This window comes from Anthonomus grandis, chromosome 6 (assembly GCF_022605725.1).
Source record: "Anthonomus grandis grandis chromosome 6, icAntGran1.3, whole genome shotgun sequence".
In the NCBI taxonomy this organism is placed as follows: domain Eukaryota; kingdom Metazoa; phylum Arthropoda; class Insecta; order Coleoptera; family Curculionidae; genus Anthonomus; species Anthonomus grandis.
Window position 1 is genome coordinate 29683405 of NC_065551.1, and position 20626 is coordinate 29704030.

The 20626-nt window shown below is 30.6% G+C and overlaps 2 protein-coding genes and 1 long non-coding RNA gene across 5 annotated transcripts; 1 reads left to right on the forward strand and 2 right to left on the reverse strand.

Moving 5' to 3' along the window:
* Positions 1-2363: 2363 nt before the first annotated feature.
* LOC126737869 (60S ribosomal protein L27a) lies at positions 2364-5223 on the reverse strand. The gene is made up of 5 exons (XM_050442943.1): positions 5143-5223; positions 4904-4967; positions 4620-4717; positions 2601-2753; positions 2364-2521 (listed from the first exon to the last, which is right to left on the reverse strand). The coding sequence occupies exons 1-5, from the start codon at positions 5143-5145 to the stop codon at positions 2393-2395; spliced, it is 447 nt and encodes a 148-aa protein (XP_050298900.1). The 5' UTR covers positions 5146-5223; the 3' UTR covers positions 2364-2392.
* Positions 5224-6304: 1081 nt separating this feature from the next.
* On the forward strand, positions 6305-18445 carry LOC126737716 (gamma-tubulin complex component 2-like). Of its 3 annotated transcripts, XM_050442718.1 has the most exons (15): positions 6305-6483; positions 7749-7925; positions 7981-8119; positions 8175-8482; positions 8663-8834; positions 8891-9019; positions 9084-9260; positions 9318-9492; positions 11063-11464; positions 12296-12642; positions 13540-13683; positions 13981-14052; positions 17640-17812; positions 17929-17987; positions 18051-18445. In XM_050442718.1, exons 1-14 carry the CDS (start codon positions 6431-6433, stop codon positions 17984-17986), a joined length of 2526 nt encoding a protein of 841 aa, XP_050298675.1. In that variant the 5' UTR covers positions 6305-6430; the 3' UTR covers position 17987; positions 18051-18445. The 3 variants fall into 3 exon arrangements, with proteins under 3 accessions (XP_050298675.1, XP_050298674.1, XP_050298676.1); XM_050442717.1 differs by lacking the exon at positions 17929-17987; XM_050442719.1 differs by lacking the exon at positions 13981-14052 and having other exon boundaries at positions 6307-6483.
* LOC126737717 (uncharacterized) lies at positions 15205-17194 on the reverse strand. The gene is made up of 2 exons (XR_007661088.1): positions 16571-17194; positions 15205-16235 (listed from the first exon to the last, which is right to left on the reverse strand). It is a non-coding gene; the product is annotated as an uncharacterized LOC126737717 (long non-coding RNA).
* Positions 18446-20626: the final 2181 nt, after the last annotated feature.

Consider the following 20626-nt stretch of genomic DNA (forward strand, 5'->3'; position numbering starts at 1 on the left):
TAAACTAAACCACTCGTAGAATACCGCGTTTTTATATGAATATTTTACATCCGGGAATAAATAGAAAAGTGGCTTGGAATTCCCTGAAGAAATCACAGATAAGGACTTATTCCTGTGAAACTATTTGGCCAACCGCCTTTATACCTTGTATCACTATACAAATTTCTCTCCCAACTACTTGCACATCAAATTAAAAAATATTATTTATATCGACATAAAAAATCACAAGAGCCATAAAACAAAAAAAAATTTGAGCTAAAAATCATTGACATGCAGTTCCAACCTTTAAATCAGTTAGTTTATTTAAATTCCGAGGACTTACTCAGAGTATGCTACAATCACCTTTTACTACACATTAGAGCCCCTTAACTCATATTGAAATGAACCTCAAAGTATTGATTGTGAAATTACAATATCTTTATAGATAGAGATAAGAGATAAGCCATATTCCTACAAACCAAGGATACCCTCAAGGATACAAACTCAAGGATATTCTGTATACTGAAAAAAATAAAAAATCAACTGGAGAAGACAACCTTTCAGCTAAGATTTTTCTCAACCTTCCAGAAACGGCGCTAAAGGCACTAGTTGACGCAATTAATCTTTCTTGGAGCAAGGGGATATTTCCAGAAATAGATTTTCCCTAAAATCAGCTAAAGTTACCCCAATTCACAAGGGTGGAGCTCTTGATAATCCTTCCAACTTTCGTCCCATCTCTCTCTTGTCTACGCTATCAAAGGTAATCGAAAAACTGGTTAAAAATCGAATAAATACATATACTTTTTAAAGTCCAAAAACATCCCCACCAGACTTCAATTTGGCTTTGGCCGTGAAAATACCAGTACCAATGATGCCATGTTTAATTTTTTTCATGATCTTTACTCCCAGATAAATGATGGTGGAGTTTCGGCAGCAGTTTTTTGTGATTTGTCGAAGGCTTTCGATTGTGTCTGCCATAGGATTCTGCTGCGGAAGCTTCATCATTATGGATTTCGGGGAGTTTCATCTTCTTGGTTTGCTTCCTATCTGCACGATCGGCAACAACGAGTGCTTGTAGGATCTAAGTACTCTGATTACCATCCTATCACCTTGGGAGTTCCTCAGGGTTCAGTTTTGGGGCCTATACTTTTTCTCCTATACATAAATGATCTTACCAATCTTAATGTACGGGGGAAATTTACTCTATTTGCCGATGATACCACACTTCTTTGGCACAGCCCAGACACAGATACTCTACGAACTACATTAGCAACTGATCTTCAGGCAGTAAATCTCTGGTTTGAATCAAACTTGCTGTCCTCAAAAAAAAAATCATAAAACCAAATTATTGTGTGCTCTAGACCACGTGCCTTTTTCTAATTCAGTAGTTCAGCAGTTTGATAATACAAAATTTTTGGGTATATTCATTGACAGAGAACTCAGATTTGAAGAGCATATCCTCGGTACTTGCAAAAAGGTGTCTGCAGGTTGTTTTGCAGTCAGAGTGGCTACCCTGGAGTTTGGAAGATCTGTATATTTTTCATTAATTGAATCCCACCTAAGGTATGCCATTTGCTTCTGGGGTAATGCAGCTGCCTACCTTCTACAAATGCTGCTTGTTTTACAGAAGCGTGCTGTACGTTATATCTGTGGGGCTAAACCAATAGAGATTCCTGTCGCCCATTATTTGTTAGGCTGGGCATACACAGTGTCTTCTCCCTCTACATTCAGGAAGTGGCCCGCTTACTTTTTGCAAATCGCTTTAAATGTATAACCCCAAATCCAAGATACTTAACGCGTCAAGTGAACGATCTAAATCTTCCAATCCCCTCCTCCACATGAACTAAAAATCTATTTTCTAAGAGGGAATCAAAATTTTTAATCGTTTACCAGGTGGAATCAGGGAGGCCACATGTACTGACACTTTTAAACGTAAATCGAAAATACTTTTGACCGAAGAATGTTGCTATTCACTGGATGAATACTACAGACACAGATTTACAGAATATTCTGTCGTCGACACATTCTAATTTTCCCTAAGTGTAAGTTTACAGTATTTGAATTTTATTTCATTTGTTTGTATGGTTAGAATTCTTTGCTGTCTTATATGTATTTTTTTTCTGCTGTTCTTATGTATTGTTTTGTTTGTTTTAGAACTCGAGTGTGTAAGTAGTGGTAGCAATTTAAGGTAGCTTTGTTTAGAACAATTTTTCTTAGTTATTAACAATAAAGCATGTTTTTTTTTTAAATTCTTTTGAAGTCCACAACTGACCCAACAATTAGTTATAGTTAGACTAGCTTCTGCATATTATAAGTGAAAAACTGCATATAAAATATTATTCGCAAAGATATTTCCAGGATAAGAAATAAAGAAAACTCCAAAAAACCTTTTCTTAAAAATTTATTTTATAACCTAAGCTGACAAAACACAAGCTCCTCCAACAGCCTTGATTTTATCCTCCGCAGATTTGGAGAAGAACTTGGCTTTAACAATAACAGGTTGGTCAGGAAGGCGGCCTTTGCCCAAAAGTTTGTAGTAGCCCTATAGGAAAAAAATTATTAGTACATTTAACTATTTCACCTTTTTTTCAAGTTGCAATTTTATAGGGTAAGAAACTTACAGCTTTCACAATATCGATCACTGGAGCTTTGCCTTCAGGATGGTCTTTGTATTTCAGCCTCGTCTGATCACTGACAAGGGTCCACAGTTTGTCTAGATTAATGGCAGGAGACCATTTACTGTTCCTTCTTACGTGGTAATTTCTCATACCTAACTGTAAAATAGAGAAAGAAGTTTTAAAAATGGAATATGTAGATGGAAATGTAATGGTTACTAGTTAGGTATAATAATCAGTTCTGAACACTAATCAGAAGCAGTTCATACCGCCCGTTCACAGTATCATCATTAAAATTTACATACACATTATTTATTACTTAGAGGTCACATAGCAGAATTAAATTGAGAGGTAAATATTAAGCTTTATCTAAGAAACTTCTATATGGTTAGTTCAATAGATTAAACAACTATAGATTTGTTATATAGTTTCTCTTGAACCCCTATAAATAAATCCGATCAGCATCAAAAACTTCATGTCTTTAACACGTTGACTGCCATGTGTATATATATTATACACTGCGTGTGTGTCACTGCCGCAATGTGTATAAAATATATACATAGTTCTATTGATGACTGCAGGCCGCGTGTATACGATTTACGCACACATTACATGTATTTCTTATGGGTTCTCTATTTGTCCGGTGTAGGACTAACATATCATGTGATTGGCGTGAAAATATTTTTCTATTTTTTGAAAATATAGCTGTTTTAAAATTTGTATTGCAAAAAAGTGTCCAATAATGCGGGTCTAAGTTGGATAGGATTTTCTTTGTTTTTTAGTAAGAAAATACCACATTTTAGGTTAGGAAATGTAACATAAAGTAAATTGGAAAATGTTTTATCAAAAAAAAATAGAAGATGATAACTAAAATTACTTCCAAACTAATGGAAAAATACACCAAATATTTAAAACATTGTGGAAAAAATGGCATAATTGATAAAAATATGGAAAACCCCTTTATTACTTTAATTTGGCTTTATGAATTACAAAAAAACATTCAACACATATTGGTGGTTTACCTGGACAGGCATATGTATAAATTTTAGCGGTTGTGTATAGTATTTACACACGGCGCAGATTGATATAAAATAATACTGCACCGCGTGTATACATATTATACATGCTTCTAAACAAGGTCAAATACAAAAAAAAAAGTGTCTCTTGCTACTATATTTGGATCTAAAATCTACTTAATAGAAAACAAAATTAATAAAACACTCCTGGCACACCTGACCCAAGTTCTGATATATGCCCGGCAGTCAACGTGTTAAATACAGGCTTCACTTTTTTTACTTTCAATTTGTTAATTAATCAAAATTAATTTTTATGATATACTAATTATTTGCTTCCGACCACAGTATTTTATTCCTCATGAACTCTTAAAGCACAGTCCTATCTGTTTATTACTACATTAACATGTACATTTTTGATCATAATTCTCCATTTTAAATTAAATTTTTAACCATTTAGTCAAATTATGGACTACATTACCAATTAGGGTTTATATTTAATTTAATATTCGAAGGATTTTTGTGATTGCAGATTTTTTGAATTTGCCTATTAAGTATAACATCCATCTCTCCAATAGTTACAAGCGAGCAATAACCTTAAATTTAATATAATTACAAAAACTCTGTAAGATATGATATTGTTGAATCAACTAGTCTTAAATATAGATATGATTATGATGAGAACAGAATGCCCCATGTGCAGTATCTAAACATCGGAATATGAAAACTATTGGATATTTCTGTTTTATTTATGATTTTTACTAGCACACTGATTTTGACATTAATTAATATCTCAAGACAAATCTCCATACATGAAGCCATTGAGTGGAGTAGGTATGGGTTATTTTTGTGTAAAAGTGTAAAATTCAGAAACATGTGAGTTGTAGTATGCATTTATATTTAATTTTATATATCTTTAAGATTATCTTTTAATTTAAATTAGTTCCTGGTGATTTTAATTTGAAAATGGTATAATAAAGTTAAAGTACTTTTAAAGACTAGGAAGACTTACCTTTCCAAAATAACCAGGATGGTATTTGTCAAAGTTTATCCTGTGGTGGTGCATACCACCAGCATTACCGCGACCTCCGGGATGCTTGCGGTGCTTACCTACAAAGAATAAATATTGTTAAAAAATTTGAAGGTAACATCTGAAGCCATAGGCTGAAAATATGTTATAAACAACACAGTTGAAGTTTGTAGGTTAAGTTGTTTTTCTTGGAGGAAAACTCGATTTTCTTAATTAGCAAGAAACGGAGTATGTACTCAAATTGTTATATTAAAAAGTTAACTTACCAATACGACCATGTCCGTGGGAAACATGACCACGAAGCTTCCTAGTCTTTTTCTTGTGAGTGGACTAAAACCAAAAAAATCACCCATTAGTTATTTTAAGAATAAACACGATACTCACGTATTTGGCAAATTTAGATTCTTAACAAAGGTAATTTGTATTTCTTTGGTAATTTTACCTAAGGATTCATTTAATAATTTAAGATTGAAAAAAATTACCGAGACCGAAATTTTTCACCTACCATCTTTTCAAAACTAGAAATGAAAGAGGACAAAACTTTGACTTTGACACTATTGACAATGTTGACAAGTGACGTCTAAAAAATGGGAGGACGGTAACATAGGGATTAAGGTAGCGTTCACAGTGAAATAAAAAGAGCTAAGCGTAAGGCGTAATAAAACTTGAATACAGGGTATCGCAGAAAAGTATAGTAAAAAATATTTTTCCATTAAATAGAACCTTCTGTATATTTTTTAAAATTTATCTTATTACATGCTGGAAGTTGACTCTGCAGTATCCTCGAAGGACAATAAATTCTCTTTGTACATTTTCAACTGTGTCTGGAGAAATATTCCTAATTGCATTACCCATGCGGTCTTTAAGGGCATCAAATGCCTTGTCTTTATACACCCTATTTTTGACAAATCCTTAAAGAAACTAGTCCAATGGATTAAGGTCGGATGACCTAAGTGGCCACCCTATTGTTCCTCGTCTGCCTAGCCACCGTTTGGAAAAAAACATTTTCTAGACAAAAATATCTAAAATCATAAAGCTCGGTTTGTTCCTTTAAAGAAGTATAGTCCTTTACCCAGATAGCAGCTTATATATCATTTAATCGCTTAATTACAATGACTAACTTGATATTATTAATTGGCAGAAGAACCATTGAATATATCTATTTAACGAATTTTTCCCGTATGTTTTTAATATCAATTATGTTTAAAATAATATCATACCTAATTTGAACAAGCTAATTAATAATTTAATATATTAAGTTAAGTTTAAAAAAATTTAATGCTTCATCTACATTTAGTCGTTTTTTGATCCTGAATTCGATTAATTAATTATTTATTAGAAAATCTCTTAGATGTAAGATTGTAACGTGTTTAACATAGTCTATAAATATAATATTTTAACGTTGGTATACTTCTCGATATACTACTCTTCTAGATCAATTTATTAATAAACTAATTAAACATGATTTATTTTTATTAAGAAAATGTTTAATCTGCTAAATCCTCCAAGCACACATTTCAAAGTCCCAAAAAATCAATAATAAAAGAAGCCCTGTTCAAGTACAGACTTCAGCAGAGCGAACGGTAGATGGTCAAAATAGCCCAAGTCGCTTAGACCAAAGGTCCACCAAGCGGTGGATATCCGGAAGAGAAGAAGAGGAAAATTGAGGTTAGGTTTGCGTCAAAAAATTAATTATAAATTAAAAAAAAATTTTGTAAACAAAACCTGAGAATTGTGAACAACACAAACAATATTCCACATAATTAAGAGAATAAGAGAGAAAAGATAAAAAAATGAGCGAGTTTCGGCTACAAAATATTGTCGTGACAATATTGAATAACTTGGGGTAACAATTTTTTATTTGTAAAACCTATTGCTTAAAATCAAATTTTCTTTGGTAGGAAAATGAAATTAAAACTATAACTATAGCTGTATTTCTTATAGTAGTCTGAATTACTACTATTTTTATTGCACATAAATAACTTTTTTTTGCTAACATTTGATTACTCTTTGACAATATCTATTTTTATTGAAGTTAGCGATTAGAGTTTATAAACTGTTATGCTTCTTCTAATACCAACTGAAAATTGGTTAAACCTATGTGTATATTGAAGCTTCAATACATTAATTTGCTCAAGCAAGATCGAAAAAATCAAACGCTTGCATGATGTAAACTAATAGCTGCCTTATTAGTGATTTACATTTAATTAAACAGCTACACCTACTCATTTAATTATGTGTTGAACAATCAACTTTTTTAAATACATACTCGGAAATTAGAGCTTATTTGATATGGGAACAGTATTGAAAGATCTCAGTCTAATAAAAATCATCTTAATGATTATAGTATTTTATTTATATGACATTTGTTTAATATCCCATTTTTATTAAGTAGGGATACTTCAAAGGCCCTAAGTGTTGTTGAATTGATGCAATTATTTTAAAATCATCCAAAATGTTGGGTTTCATATGTTGAATTTGTTATGATATCTATGATAATCGATTCTTGAACTATTAAGTCACTGTACAATTGCTTGTCAGAGGTGTTTTATAATATTGGTCTGTGATCTAGTGCCATACATGTTATGCTAACCACTTGAAACAAGTTCAAAATTCTCGAATTTCTTATTTTATAAAGTAAAATTTCCATAAAAAGACACTATTTATCAGACTAGATTCAATTACCGGGATTTGAATATCTCAATGTTTGAAGAGAAGAATTGAAGAGTTTGAAGTTAAAAACAAGAAGTTCAAAGAGAAAATGTAAGTCTTGGTACCAGAATTTCTATGATTAGATCTTAAACGCTTTTAAAATATAATGGTAAGTGTTCCTGTAGATTCAATGATGCCCAATTAAGTAAAACATACCATTTTAATTAAAATTGATAAGAAATTCTGAGACCAAGACATATTTTTTCTATTTTTAGTTTTTTACCACTAGTAAATCTCTTTTTGTGATATCTAGCATTTTCCTTTCTTTAATTTATGTTTTCACTTTTTGCTCTAGTTGTTTATATACTTGTTTGAGACATTTAATTAAGCATAATAAAAAAATTCTTCACTTTTTCTGTTAACAATTTTTACTTTAAATCTAGCATATGGCATTTTTAGGAGTAAACTTGAACCAGAGGAGGTAGTTGAATTTTTACAAAAGAACATGACTCAAAATGCAACTTCTGGATGTTCTGGTCTTCAGATAGTCGAGCAAAGTCAGATTCAAAACCTTATTGATAGATTGTCACAAGCCGAACCATTTTTAGCTAAGTATAACGACCTAAAACAGAAGAAGTATGTTTGACTTAACTGCCGTGACTGCTTTCATTTAATGTTTATTTTCTTATAGTGTAGACTCACTCAATCTTTTTGTTCAGCTACTTAACAGCATTTCTCATAATCCTGGAGTAAAAGATATGTTAGCCAGCAGTAAGAAAAATCAATTCCCTAGTTCAAAAACAAGTATTACTAAGGATAATATGCCACAGGTAAATTTCTTTAATGATTTATTTCATGAATATGTTGATATTTTTCAATTCACAGGTGAAACACATCTTAAAAGAAAAAGCAAGAAAATCACAAATCAATGATATTTCCACCCTAACAAGCATTTTAAATTTATCTCCGCTGCCGATTGCTTCCACACCATCAGTAATGTCATGGGTTCAGAGAAAGCCTAATATGTCACTAGATTTTTCTACAACTAGTTTTGCAAGTTGCAGTGTTGCGGTACCAGAAGTTTCCCAAGAAAGTATTCTTATTGAAGATCTCCTGAATGTGCTTATAGGCCTCCCAGGTTGTTATATAGAGGCTGAGGAGTTGAAAGATCCTTATGGACCCAGGACTTTTAGGTAGGGAAGTAATGACTTTTTTTCGGTCTAAAGTGTTGCAATTTGTTTAATTTTCTCTATCATAATGTTTTTTTTAATTTATCAAATTTTAATTTGCATCATCTTCAGTCATTCTAATCATTTATTTTTTAATTTAAGTGTAAAATATAAGTATTGTCTTAAAGTCAAAAGTGGTTTTAGAATCAATGATAATGTTCCACTGTCATTACAAGAACTTGTAAAGCAAATATTGCCCTTAGCAAGTCACTACTCTATGATCCAGAGGTTTACAGAAGAAAAAATGAGATTTGAATTTGGACAAGTTAATAATGCTTTGGCAGAAGCCATGCAGTCACTTATTAAGGAGCATATGGTGAGTTTTTTTTTGGATATTGATGCAAATAGGGCCGCAATCAGATTTTTTTTTAGTTATTTGTAGTCCAATTAGAAACTGAGGCAAGGATTGGCAGTTTGAGCTTGCAAAGGTTATGGTTTTTTACTCAAAGAAATATGCAATGTTTAGGTATTGCTGCTGATATAGCTTTTTCAATAAGTAAAGTAAGCAAAAAATCTTTTATAAATCATCTGAATTATAACTGGAATTCACTTTAAATTTTTATAGTCTGATGCCAAAGGTGGTAAAGTTTTAAGTCTTCTACATGATAATGTAATTAGTTCTATTGGAGATGAAAGAAATCAACAGTTATGCCTTAAACTTATGGAAGCGGCTTGTGTACCTTACATGAAAATGTTGGGTATGTGGATACATAGTGGAATAATTTCGGATCCAATTAATGAAGTAAACTACTTCCCTACTGTTAATTATTTTTTATTTATTATCAATCAACTATTTCAGTTTCTTGTTGAAGACTGTGAGAAGATTCAAAAAGAAGAAATGCCAGTGGACTATTCTGCCGAGTATTGGGATAGAAAATATTCGGTGAGGCGAGATAGAATTCCGAAATTTCTGGAATCTGTCTCTGATATCATATTGAAGGCTGGAAAGTATCTTAATGTTATACGGCAATGTGGTAAGCATTACTCTAGAATATAATACTCTATCATATATTTAGTATTTAATAGAGTGATTTATTACTCAATCTGGAATTGATAAATAAATTGGAGCTGGTATTTACTAATTCAAGTTCTATTGATTTGAAACCTGCAAAAGAAACAATATTTGAAGATTAACTGAAGGGAACCTGTGAGGTAATAAATAAAGAGGAATATTTTTATGGTTTTAAAAATGACTTATTTTTTTTCAATTAATAATCATTTGGCTATCTTAGATTGGGATAGTTAGCAATAAAACAACTAATAAAATAGTAACTTTCTTTTATAATATAATACTCACTAATAGAATAATTAATCCCTCTAAAGAATATAAAACTTCTTCTTTTCCATCTTGGTTTTCTTCTGCATTGCGCTTTTTAATTATACAGAAAAAACAAATATATAACAAGTTTAAAATTAGTGGGCTACGGCTTAATTGATTCCGTTGATAAATAAGTTATACTTGATTTATGAGTTTTTCTTCACCTGTAAATAATTATAAATAGTCAGAGGCATAAATATGGTGAAAATTTGAAATTTTCAATTAAATTGCACCATAGCAGGGTTTAAATGAAAGGAAGAAATTTTCATAAAATGATAAAAAGTCTTTTATCTTAGAATCAACAGAACATTTAGAGAATTAATTAAATATTTTCTGGAATTTCAGAGTTGCTCTAAAGTTTTATACCGCCTCTGAATGTTTGGACTATTTTATTGATATTTTTAAGAAATTTGGGAAAATAAAGTCGTTTATGTTATATCCCCATATAATTTTATTATTTGTTTTTCCAAAAAGCATTAACAATTGAAAATTATTTATTCCATTATAACTTGCATACATTGTTTTTAAAAACTGGTGTCTTCAAATCCAAATACATATTTTGCTTTATATTGCAGTTAGTTATTTCTATCTAAGCAACATTGGTATTAACAATTTTGGCATTTAATGCATGCAAATTAAAAATCTATTAAACTTTTTCATTCGAATAGAAAGTATTCAGTACTCAGTATTTTCAATTATCCACCAGTCATTATTTTTATTTATTCAGGATTATTTATCCATGCCTTATTCTTTAATAGGAACAAACGTAACCCAAAAATTTTAAAAAGCATAAAAATATCAAAATTCACGTTCCATGATTTCACATGCATAATCGTCGCCTAATTGAAGAAATCTCTAATATTTGAATAATTTAAATTTAAAGAAATTCCAAAGATGTTCACGCAGTTTCTAAAATGTTAAAAAAATTCTAATGTGTACAAAGGTTGCATAAAACCTTTAAATCACATAACATTTTATGTAAATTTTACATTAATTTAAAATTATAATTATTTTGACTAAAATTTAGTTAAGAACATTTTAACCAACATTGTAAAGTGTTCATGCCAGATATAAGATTTGCATAAAATTTAGAATATCTCAAAAAAGGTTAGATTTGGGGACAGAATATATACAATACCGCAATAGTAGATCTTTCCAAAACATTACATATATTAAATAATTTCCAGTTAATTATAGAAATATTAGAAAATGTCCTTTTTTTATAGGAAAACTAGTCAAAACGAAAGCCTATCCTATTGAATACAAAATTGAAGAAAAACACTACATTGAGGCAATCGAAAAAGCGTACAAGTTCGCTAGTCAGACTCTCTTAGACTTAGTTATAAAAGAGAAAGATCTCATAGGAAGGTTAAGATCCGTTAAGCACTATTTCTTATTGGACAAGGGAGATTTTATAGTAACGTTCTTGACGTTATGCGAAAAAGAACTTAATAAACAACTTGTTGATGTGGTACAAGGAAGACTGGAGAGTTTAATGGATTTGGCTTTACGGCTCTCCAGTGCGGTCAATGATCCTTACAAAGAAGATTTGAATACTGAATTGTTGCCGTTTAACTTGCAGTACCAGATGTTTAAGATCCTAAGTATACAAACCAATTTGGAGAATGGTAAGAGTAATAATTATATAAATTAGTTTTAGTTTAGTTTTAACAATTAGGAGACAATTCTAGTAAGAGGAAAATGTGTAACAACTATGTTTAAATAAGCTCAGTTCACTAAAAAAAATATTTGATGATATAGGCTTACCAGTACAAAGGAAACATTATTTTACTATATATTTTATAAAATAATTATAGACCTAATATGTGAATATTATTTACCACTTAATTCTAAAAATTAGCAATAAAATATTTTCGGTGTGTCCCTAAGAGGTCTTGAGAGGATTCCAGAAATTTAGACCACGTTTTTTAGTCTCTTGGTTTTATGGTTTCGGTTAACCCTCTACTTTTGTCACTTTTCTGTGTGGAAATACAATAATACAATATGATTATGACATTTTTAACTAGGAATTTTGCAGTTTTTGTGAATCTGCCGGTTTTTTGTAAAACTAATAATGTTACAAATAGGATTAACTAACACATTTGGGCTCTTTGTAAAATAAAAAGTGCAATCTGCATTAGATAAATATATTTACGTATAAATTACTGGTGTGTTAAAAAAAAACTCAGAGACGTCGTTATAACTTTAAGATGAACTTTTTTAAATGGATGACCTATCGTTGATAAATTTGCCTATTTTTGCTTTTTAATATTAAGTGTAACACTAAGCACGTTAATTTTTAACAAGTGCTCTAACAACTTAATATTTAGCGGAACATTTGTCGAAGGAAAATAAAATGTCACGAAACATAGTCGGGCAGAAAAGTATGGGTTACGATATACTAAAATAAATTTACAATTACTAAAAATTAAGTTCAGTCATGCAACTTCAATTTTCAGATTACTGGTCAAATATTCAACCGAAAGCACTATCCGTTATCGAATCATTTTCATTCAGTTACGAAGTGCGATGGCCTCTCTCGTTGATTCTCAACAAAAAATCCCTGGCTTGTTATCAAATGTTGTTCCGACACCTGTTCTACTCCAAGTACGTGGAACGATTACTATGCCAAGTGTGGAAGTCTAATAAAGTTGCCAAAAAGTTCCATTGTCAGGCGGCGAAACATTATAGGGAAGCATTCGTGCTCAGACAGAAAATGTTGCATTGCGTGCAAAATCTGGAGTATCACATGATGGTGGAAGTGATTGAGCCGCATTGGTGTTTGTTTTTACAAAAAATTAATAAGGTAAGTTTTTTTTTGTTCATTATTTTGTATGATTTTTTATATTATTCCGAAAAACTATCGACGAACTTTAAGGGGCAGATGCGGGATATAAAAAAAACCATCAATACAAAAATTGCACCGCTGCACACTGGTCGAATATCTTATATAATCGTTTGTTGTAATTTATGGGGAAGATACAAGGTGTGTCACAATCACTTATAATTTATTTAGGTATTAAAAGGAAGACAACATTTTCAACTTTTAAAGTACCTACATACCTAATAGAATACGTATTTTATTTTTAGTTTATTAAATTAAGGACATCAGAAATGTTAATTTTAATTAATTCCTAATGGCCATAACTGATTTCCTTAATTATGGACAAGGAATTACTACAATTGATCAATTTAGTTTTTTTTCCGAAGTGTACCTCGCAATTAAGGCATTTTTTTGCATATAAATAAAGATAAAGGCATAATTTTTACTGTTTTCGATAATAATATCGGACATTTAGTATTTTTGATATTTTGTTTCCATTTCAGTAAGTTACAAAGTTTGTTGTAGTTGAAGTTGAATAATGTAAGGTAACAAGATGCACTGTAATAATTTGTCAAAAAAAAATGTGACAGACGTGCCACCTTAATAGGAAGTGTTAATAAACTTTTAATTATAACTCACTAAACTTATCAGAAAGTTGATATTTTGTTAAATTAAAGAATCTGAAAAATCAAAATAGTGCAATTTTTACAAGTAACATTTTATGACTAAGCATAACTATAGTGGAAAAAAGGTTATTTTCAAGTACAGCCTTAATATATCGATATATTTTTAATAAACAAAAATGCTTGTTTTGATGTTCCATACCACCTTGAAAGTTTATCATAGGCATCTTTTTAAATTTTTCGGCTTTTTTTTTAGGTTCAAAATGTAGATGAAATCTTAGCATGCCACTGTGATTTCTTGGATAATTGCTTGAAGGACTGTATGTTGACGATTCCAGCCATTTTAATTACCGTCGTAGATATTTTGAATATTTGTGTCGAATTTGCCAAATTCATGCAGGTAACTTATATATTTTATTAGTTGGTGATATGGTAGCTTAGCGGTTTAAGAATTATTGTAAACAAAAATTATTTAATTTTTATGGGAAGGAAATATTGTAGAACATATCCAAAGGAGTTTATTGAAAAATACTGAGCAACTAAAGTATGCTATTTTATAATTTATTACTAATCATTGTATTTTATGCTCGCCTTATTTTTTTTTTATTAGTAGAGCATTCATAGGCATTATTATTTACATATGCCTTAAGATTTTTAACACTTTAGCACTAATACATGTATTTTTTCACTAACTCAGCGGATGCAGCGCTATTTTGTGGAGGCAGAGTTAGGTTCACTGCCAAATTCTCTATATGAATCGTTTACACAGGTATATAAAACGCTTTGTGACTCCCTGCAATGATAATTTTTGAAATTCACTGAGGGATTTATATTTTTTTCAGTATACATATTTCATTTCATTAGTTTTATAGTTTCGTTAAAAATATATAGTTAACCGTATTAAACTACTGTCAAATAATAAGCGTAAAGTTTATTATATACTATCTAAATTTTAAATGCTACTGTTATATATTCTCTTTTATTAAAAATTTATATATTTAAAATTGTCATTGCCAGGCAGTTCACATGAGCTTGTAAAGCTTTTAACACAGTAATGACAGGGAAAAACAAGTCACAGAGATGCGATAAATACTCTTATTCATTTATTAAAATATTATAATAAAATGTGTTGGTACATTAGTTGACGAAGGAAAAAAACCAGAGATCAACATTTAACTCAAACCAATTTTTTATTCGGGGGTTTGATTTCTTGCATTCAGTATATTTTGATGTGAGAGATGACCTTATATACGTACTTAATTCCATGATCAAATTGCTGTCAACATGATCAAAAACTTGACGAACTGTCGTTTTTTTGTGATATGTTTTCCCTCATATTTATTCAAATGTATTAAATAATATCAGATTTGGATTTTAGTTGAATGGCATGGAATGAGAGCATGTATTGTCTACATTTGAAAACAGCCTAAAAATATACATGTATATCCAAACAGTTCTGGTATTGAGTATTGTTATGATTTTACAGATTTGTTGTAAAAAGTACGCCTTAAATTAAAAAAGTAGTTTGAGTATAACCATACTGACAATTTAACAGTCTGTTGTTTGAGCTTGCTACGCATGGCATACTGCAATATTTGTATCAAAATCCGTAAACAGCTGTCGCACTGTTATTATTGAGAATAGACAATTTTGTAGCGTGAAAATCAAATGAGAATTATATATTTAAGCATTCCTCTATTAAAATATGAATTGTTTTAGTTAAAAAACTTGGGAAAAAGGGATTATTTCTGGGGCTTGGTTCTAAAAGGGCCAAAGTCATAAATCGCAATTTTTGACAAATTAACTTTTAAGGTAATGAGGTCGCATTAGGTTTGGTTTTTACAACATAGATAGGTTTCTATATTTTTCTTAAGCTTGATTTGGGTATAGAGGATATTGGTTTTTAAGAAAAAATCTTAAAAATGTATAAAATAAATTTATTTTTCAAAAAAAATTGACTTTTTTTAATAAAAATAAATTAAACTAATAACACGTTGGCTCAACTTAAAAAAATCAAAATGAAACTAAAAACACAAGAAAAAACTTCGTAAAAGTCGTTGCACATACATTTTGATAAAAATATAGACACCTAAAGCGAATCTTCATCATCTTCACTTTCACCAAGATTATCAATTGCAGTCTCAGACGAAGTTAGTCCATTAAGAAACTGCAGATAGTATGGCTGACTGTTTTTATCAATAAATGGTAATAGGTCCCTCAAATGTTGTACTTTATTTTTTGGAATGCCTAACGGTTTTTTATTAATAGGGAAAAGTTTTATTGCATTTTCGGAATTACGGGTTGATTTTCTTAATAAATTTAAAGTTTGATATGGCTCGTCTTCAGCAAAAGTGGTTTTGTATTTCAGCAATGAGACCAGGATTTTCGGTAGAATAGTGAATGACTCTTATTTTAGCCCAAACAACAGGGTTTCTTAAAGTATTAACTTTTTTGTGCTGAAACTTTCCCGTTTTCTTCATTAATTTCTTCTGCTTTCTTTGTTATTTTCTCTACGCCTCTCTGATCTTTTTGGAAACTCTTGAATATGGTTAGCAATAAATTGGTTTTGTGCTTCTTGTGATACCTATAAAATCCCTGGAATAACTTTGTTCTTGCGCCGTTAGAAAACTTCTCTGAACACTTTTTCTTACAGGTACAGGGATCTTTAATTTTTTTTTCAGAAACTCTTTTCCCTGCTTTTGTCAAATACGCTTTACCTTAAGTTTTTGCCATTTTTCTTTTCTTATCCCAACTGTTCCAATCCGTTTTCCTTTTTCTACTTTCTTGGCCCTCTATGACTTTATTCCTTCCTTTCTTCTTCGTAGAATGTTTGAATCTCCTTATTTGATAATACTTTCACAGCTTTTGGTAATCCTGACGATCCTGACTCAACAGCTGTTTTATCAGTTACATTAGATTCTGTTTGCAAGGATTTTGCTTCCTCAAAAACTACTGTAAAAAAAATGCATAGATATATATATTTTTTTAATTAAATTAAAAATAACTGCATAATACTTAAGCAGCTAATGCTGATTTCGAGTCACTCAGTAAACTTAATAATAAAAAAAAAACGTATGACTAATTTGTATACGACAAAATTATTAGCTATAAAAATAGTCTCATTAGCTTTCAACTTGCATACGTGAATATAAAAAGTATTTCAATTACTTATTTTAGTTACTATTTCTATTTTAAAAACATTATAACAACTCACTTATTGATATTACATTTTATTATGTACCCTAGGCAATTTTGGAATCAAAATTATGATATATTTAAGTCTTTACCTGAATCATTGTAACCAGTTTTAGAACTTGAACACAAATTTACCAACCTTTGGCCATGGGATAACATTATAAATAAGAGTAAAATTAAACTAAAAAACTAGTATTTCTCCTTTCTAATGCATAAAATAACAAATCAACACTTATTTCCCGCCAACACGTTGTTATTCAGAGCAACAGTTAAAACAAACTGAGAAGCAGAAAGAAAAACAAATGCCTAATTCAGGGCCATTGTCACAACAGATCAAAACTATTTATTTCTAAAAAGGCCAATGTCGATATTGGCCTTATAAGAAGTTATATAATATTGGATTCCTGGGGCCTATGTTCACATTGGCCCTTTTATTGAAAAAAGAGTATAAAATTGAAATGTTGACATTGGCCTTTGGCGGATTTGTAATTTTTTTCCTGTGAAAGATAGACTTTGGCCCTTATTACACATAACAATCTGGTCTGTGCCGATTTCAAAAATGCACTTAAGCCCAAATCTAAAAAAAATGACTTTGGCCCTTAGAACCAAGGCCCAGATTTAAAAACAGCAGAAAAAGTATTCGTATTAAAAAGCCCTGATTTTAATTGTGATAAAGAGCAATAATTTTTTAAATCAAAACATGTTATACTTTTACTAGTAACTGTCACTTTTAGTTATTTTTATAATTTGGTAAAATATTAGAAATGGTGATGGGCATGTTAGTTCTAATGATACCCTTAATAGGACGGAAGCTATTGTAATCCCTACTACAAAAATTTAATCAAAACATAAATAATACATTAAATTAGTCGCTGTTTTATCAGAAGGATGCCCTCAGCATGTTGTTGCCTCTATTTTGTTACTACGGAATCATAATATAAAGGATAGTTCCATTACTCTTTTTTGCTAGTCGAAAATCTGTTTTACTTCTTTACAAGTCATTCATACTAGTGTTTGGAAAAACTCCATAATAGAGACATTAAATGGTCGTTTAGAACGATTTAACAAAACTTCATGCTCTTCTAACTATTTTCTTCATGCACACCTAATTGTTATCAACCATTCTAAATGTTCCTTGCTTATAAAAAAAGTCTTTTCTAGAACGAAGTGGTGCTGGAATCTGGCGCAGAGGATGAGCTGAACATGAGCTTTAAAGACAGCATCATGCATTACGATATACGGTTTTTAAAGGCAATTGGTACCCTGTTATCTCAGATTAACGATTTGAATAGAGACACCAGTGAACACGACCGACTGTTTAATTTGTTGTATAGGTGAGTTATATGTATTCACGTCATAAGTTTTTGGTAAAAATTAGTTTCCTAATAGAATTTCCTTGGTCATCTTAAAAATCCTACACTATACTCCTAATATCCTATTCCTATTTTAGTCTCCAGTTGGATTATGCCAGTTCTTTCAATAACATGTATAAGAAAAAGCCTCAGTAGCGTGAGTTCCTGTTTTTGACCAAAATTTCTTTGATACCGGATTAACCGTTTTATTTTTTTGCAGATTGAACTTTAATACTTTCTATACCGGAGGCAACATTATCGGCAATTCGTCGGGATGAGTTATAAAATAATTTTCCTTATTGTTTTTTCTGTACAGTTTTATTTATATATTTTTTTACTTTGAATATTTAAAAAAAAAAAGCATTTTTTGTCAATATTTTATTTGGAAAAGTATTAGTTTAATGAGCATTTGCCAGTCACATTTAGCTAATACCGTTAGAAAGAATTACTGGAACGCATTCACTTTTTATGAATGACTAAAAAAATTAGATCTGAAGTTTTGATGTCGTTTTTTGTGATTTTATAGATATTAATAATGTCTTTTTATAGTGTTTGTAAATCAGTTCTGATTTATGTTTAGTCGAGATGTTTAAATATAATGTAAATTTTGCTTGATGATGAGTTTGTATTTTAGATTTAGTAGGTTCAAATTGGAATTGGCAAAAACATGCCATTTTTGAATTGTAATAAATCTATATAGTGTTGATAAAAAATACATACATTTTTCAGTTAAGCTGTCAGATTTCCTGGATTTAAGTCCCAAACAATTTAGTTGATGCAAATTATGTTAATCGTCGTGGTTGCATGCGTCATAGCTAAAAAAATGCATTTTCAGAATATATTTGTAAATTGTGGAGCAACTTTCATGATTTCATAAAAAGTATGTTTTGTTATAAGTTACTAATACTACACTAGCATGTTTTAAACCTAGTCACCCAATTTTTGCAAAGTTATAGAAATTCACCAAAATACTGCAATCTAAGACCCATTGTCCCAGAGGTATTTAATGGGTTTAAATCTAGAGATTGGAATGGCCATTCAAGTACATTTCGTTTTTCTCTACATGTTCTTTTACTATTCTGCTGAAATATCTATCAAAATGTCATATCTTCTGCAATTTTCCTATCTTAGATGGAGCAAATCATCCAATATACAGTCAGTCAAAATGAAACTCGTACACCCCTTACATTTTATTTATTTGTTTACAAAAATATATTTTTTACCTACATAAAAAAAATATATATACATTTTATATGATGGCCTTTGAAAGACAAAATAACAGTAAAAATATATTTTTCACAAAAAGAACTTTAAAGAAAAATGAGAAAATTAAATTTACTTCGATTTTACAACTCAAAATGATACTCGTACACCATTAAAACTATACAGGAAAAAATATAAAAAAGAGATTAATATTTTGTTGGTAGTCCTTTATTTTTTATAACATCTGCCAAACGATTGAGCATTGATCGCACCAATTTTTCACAATATTCGGGTGATATTTTAGACCATTCTTCTTGAATCACTACTTTTAATTGCTCTTTATTTGAAATTTCATGGTTTCTTATAGCAACTTTCAAATGTGACCATAAGTTTTCAATGACATTAATATCTGGACTTTGCGGTGGAGTTTCAAGTACTTTTGGACAGTTATGGAGCAACCAATTCTTTACTTTCTGTGCCTTATGCTTTGGTTCATTGTCCTGGTAGAATTTAAATTTTTTTTCAATTCGGAATTTTCGGGCGCTTGCCTTTAAATTCTGCTTAAGTATGTCCAAATACATGTTCTGATCCATTATACCCTCTATAAAATGTAGATTTCCAGGACCTGCAGCTGACATACACCCCCAGACCATGACTGAACCACCTCCGTGCTTTACTGTGGCTCGTAGATTTTGTTCTTTGAGAGATTCATTGGGCTTTCTCCACACCCGTTGTTGTCCATCTGATGCCAAAATACAAAATTTACTCTCATCTGTAAAAATTACGTCCTTCCAAAATAAAAAATCTTTGTCTCTGTGTTCTTCAGCAAAGCTTAACCTCTTGATTTTATTTACCTTACTGATCCAAGGTTTTCTTCGAGCCACTCTACTATGAATATTATTTTTTTTTAGAAAATTTCTTACTATTTTTCGTAAATATTTCTCAATTTCTTTTGCCAACTTCGGTGCAGATATTTTCGGGTTTGCCGCAACTTTTCTGAGGATCCAACGTTCGTCGTACGAATTAAACATTTTTCGAGGGCTTTTCCTTACTTTATTTGATATTCTATTTTCACTTTTATAACGATCCACAACTCCTTGCACGGCAGAGTGCGGCCTACAAACCATCTTGGAAATTTGTCGTAATGATTTTCCAATGTTGTATAATTAATTTGCGTTCTACAACGCTTGTTTGTCCACGCTGACGCCCCATATGGTAAATGAATGAGTGTTAAAAGTAACAGATGCTCTTAATACCAAGTGCTAACTATAAATAATATTATAATAAATAATAATATATGTTATTGTAAAGTAAATATGATGTACGGGTTTCATTTTGACCATAACATTTGCTTATCTCTTATACTTTTTTATGCTCAGCATGCATTTTTTGCATATTTTTGCTCAACAACTTTAACATTTTATGCTGATTGCAGATATATATAGTTGGAAATATTTTGCACGTTATTTGTACAGAATGTAAAAGAAACCTTAGGTGTACGAGTTTCATTTTGACTGACTGTATGATACTTTGCCTTTAATCTGGCGCTACAGCGTTCTAGCAAGTGTATATAGGTCAAAATTCATAATTCCT

Excerpts from the sequence above, each read along its gene's own strand:
- LOC126737869 (XM_050442943.1), bottom strand. Across the intron at positions 2,754-4,619 it reads ATCCTGGTTATTTTGGAAAG|TTAGGTATGAGAAATTACCA; the intron begins GTAAGTCTTCCT and ends TCTATTTTACAG. Across the intron at positions 2,522-2,600 it reads TGATCGATATTGTGAAAGCT|GGCTACTACAAACTTTTGGG; the intron begins GTAAGTTTCTTA and ends TTTTTCCTATAG.
- LOC126737716 (XM_050442718.1), top strand. The coding sequence starts at position 6,431 with ATGAGCGAGTTTCGGCTACAAAATATTGTCGTGACAATATTGAATAAC. Across the intron at positions 6,484-7,748 it reads ACAATATTGAATAACTTGGG|GAGTAAACTTGAACCAGAGG; the intron begins GTAACAATTTTT and ends TGGCATTTTTAG. Across the intron at positions 17,813-17,928 it reads CTGTTTAATTTGTTGTATAG|TCTCCAGTTGGATTATGCCA; the intron begins GTGAGTTATATG and ends TTCCTATTTTAG.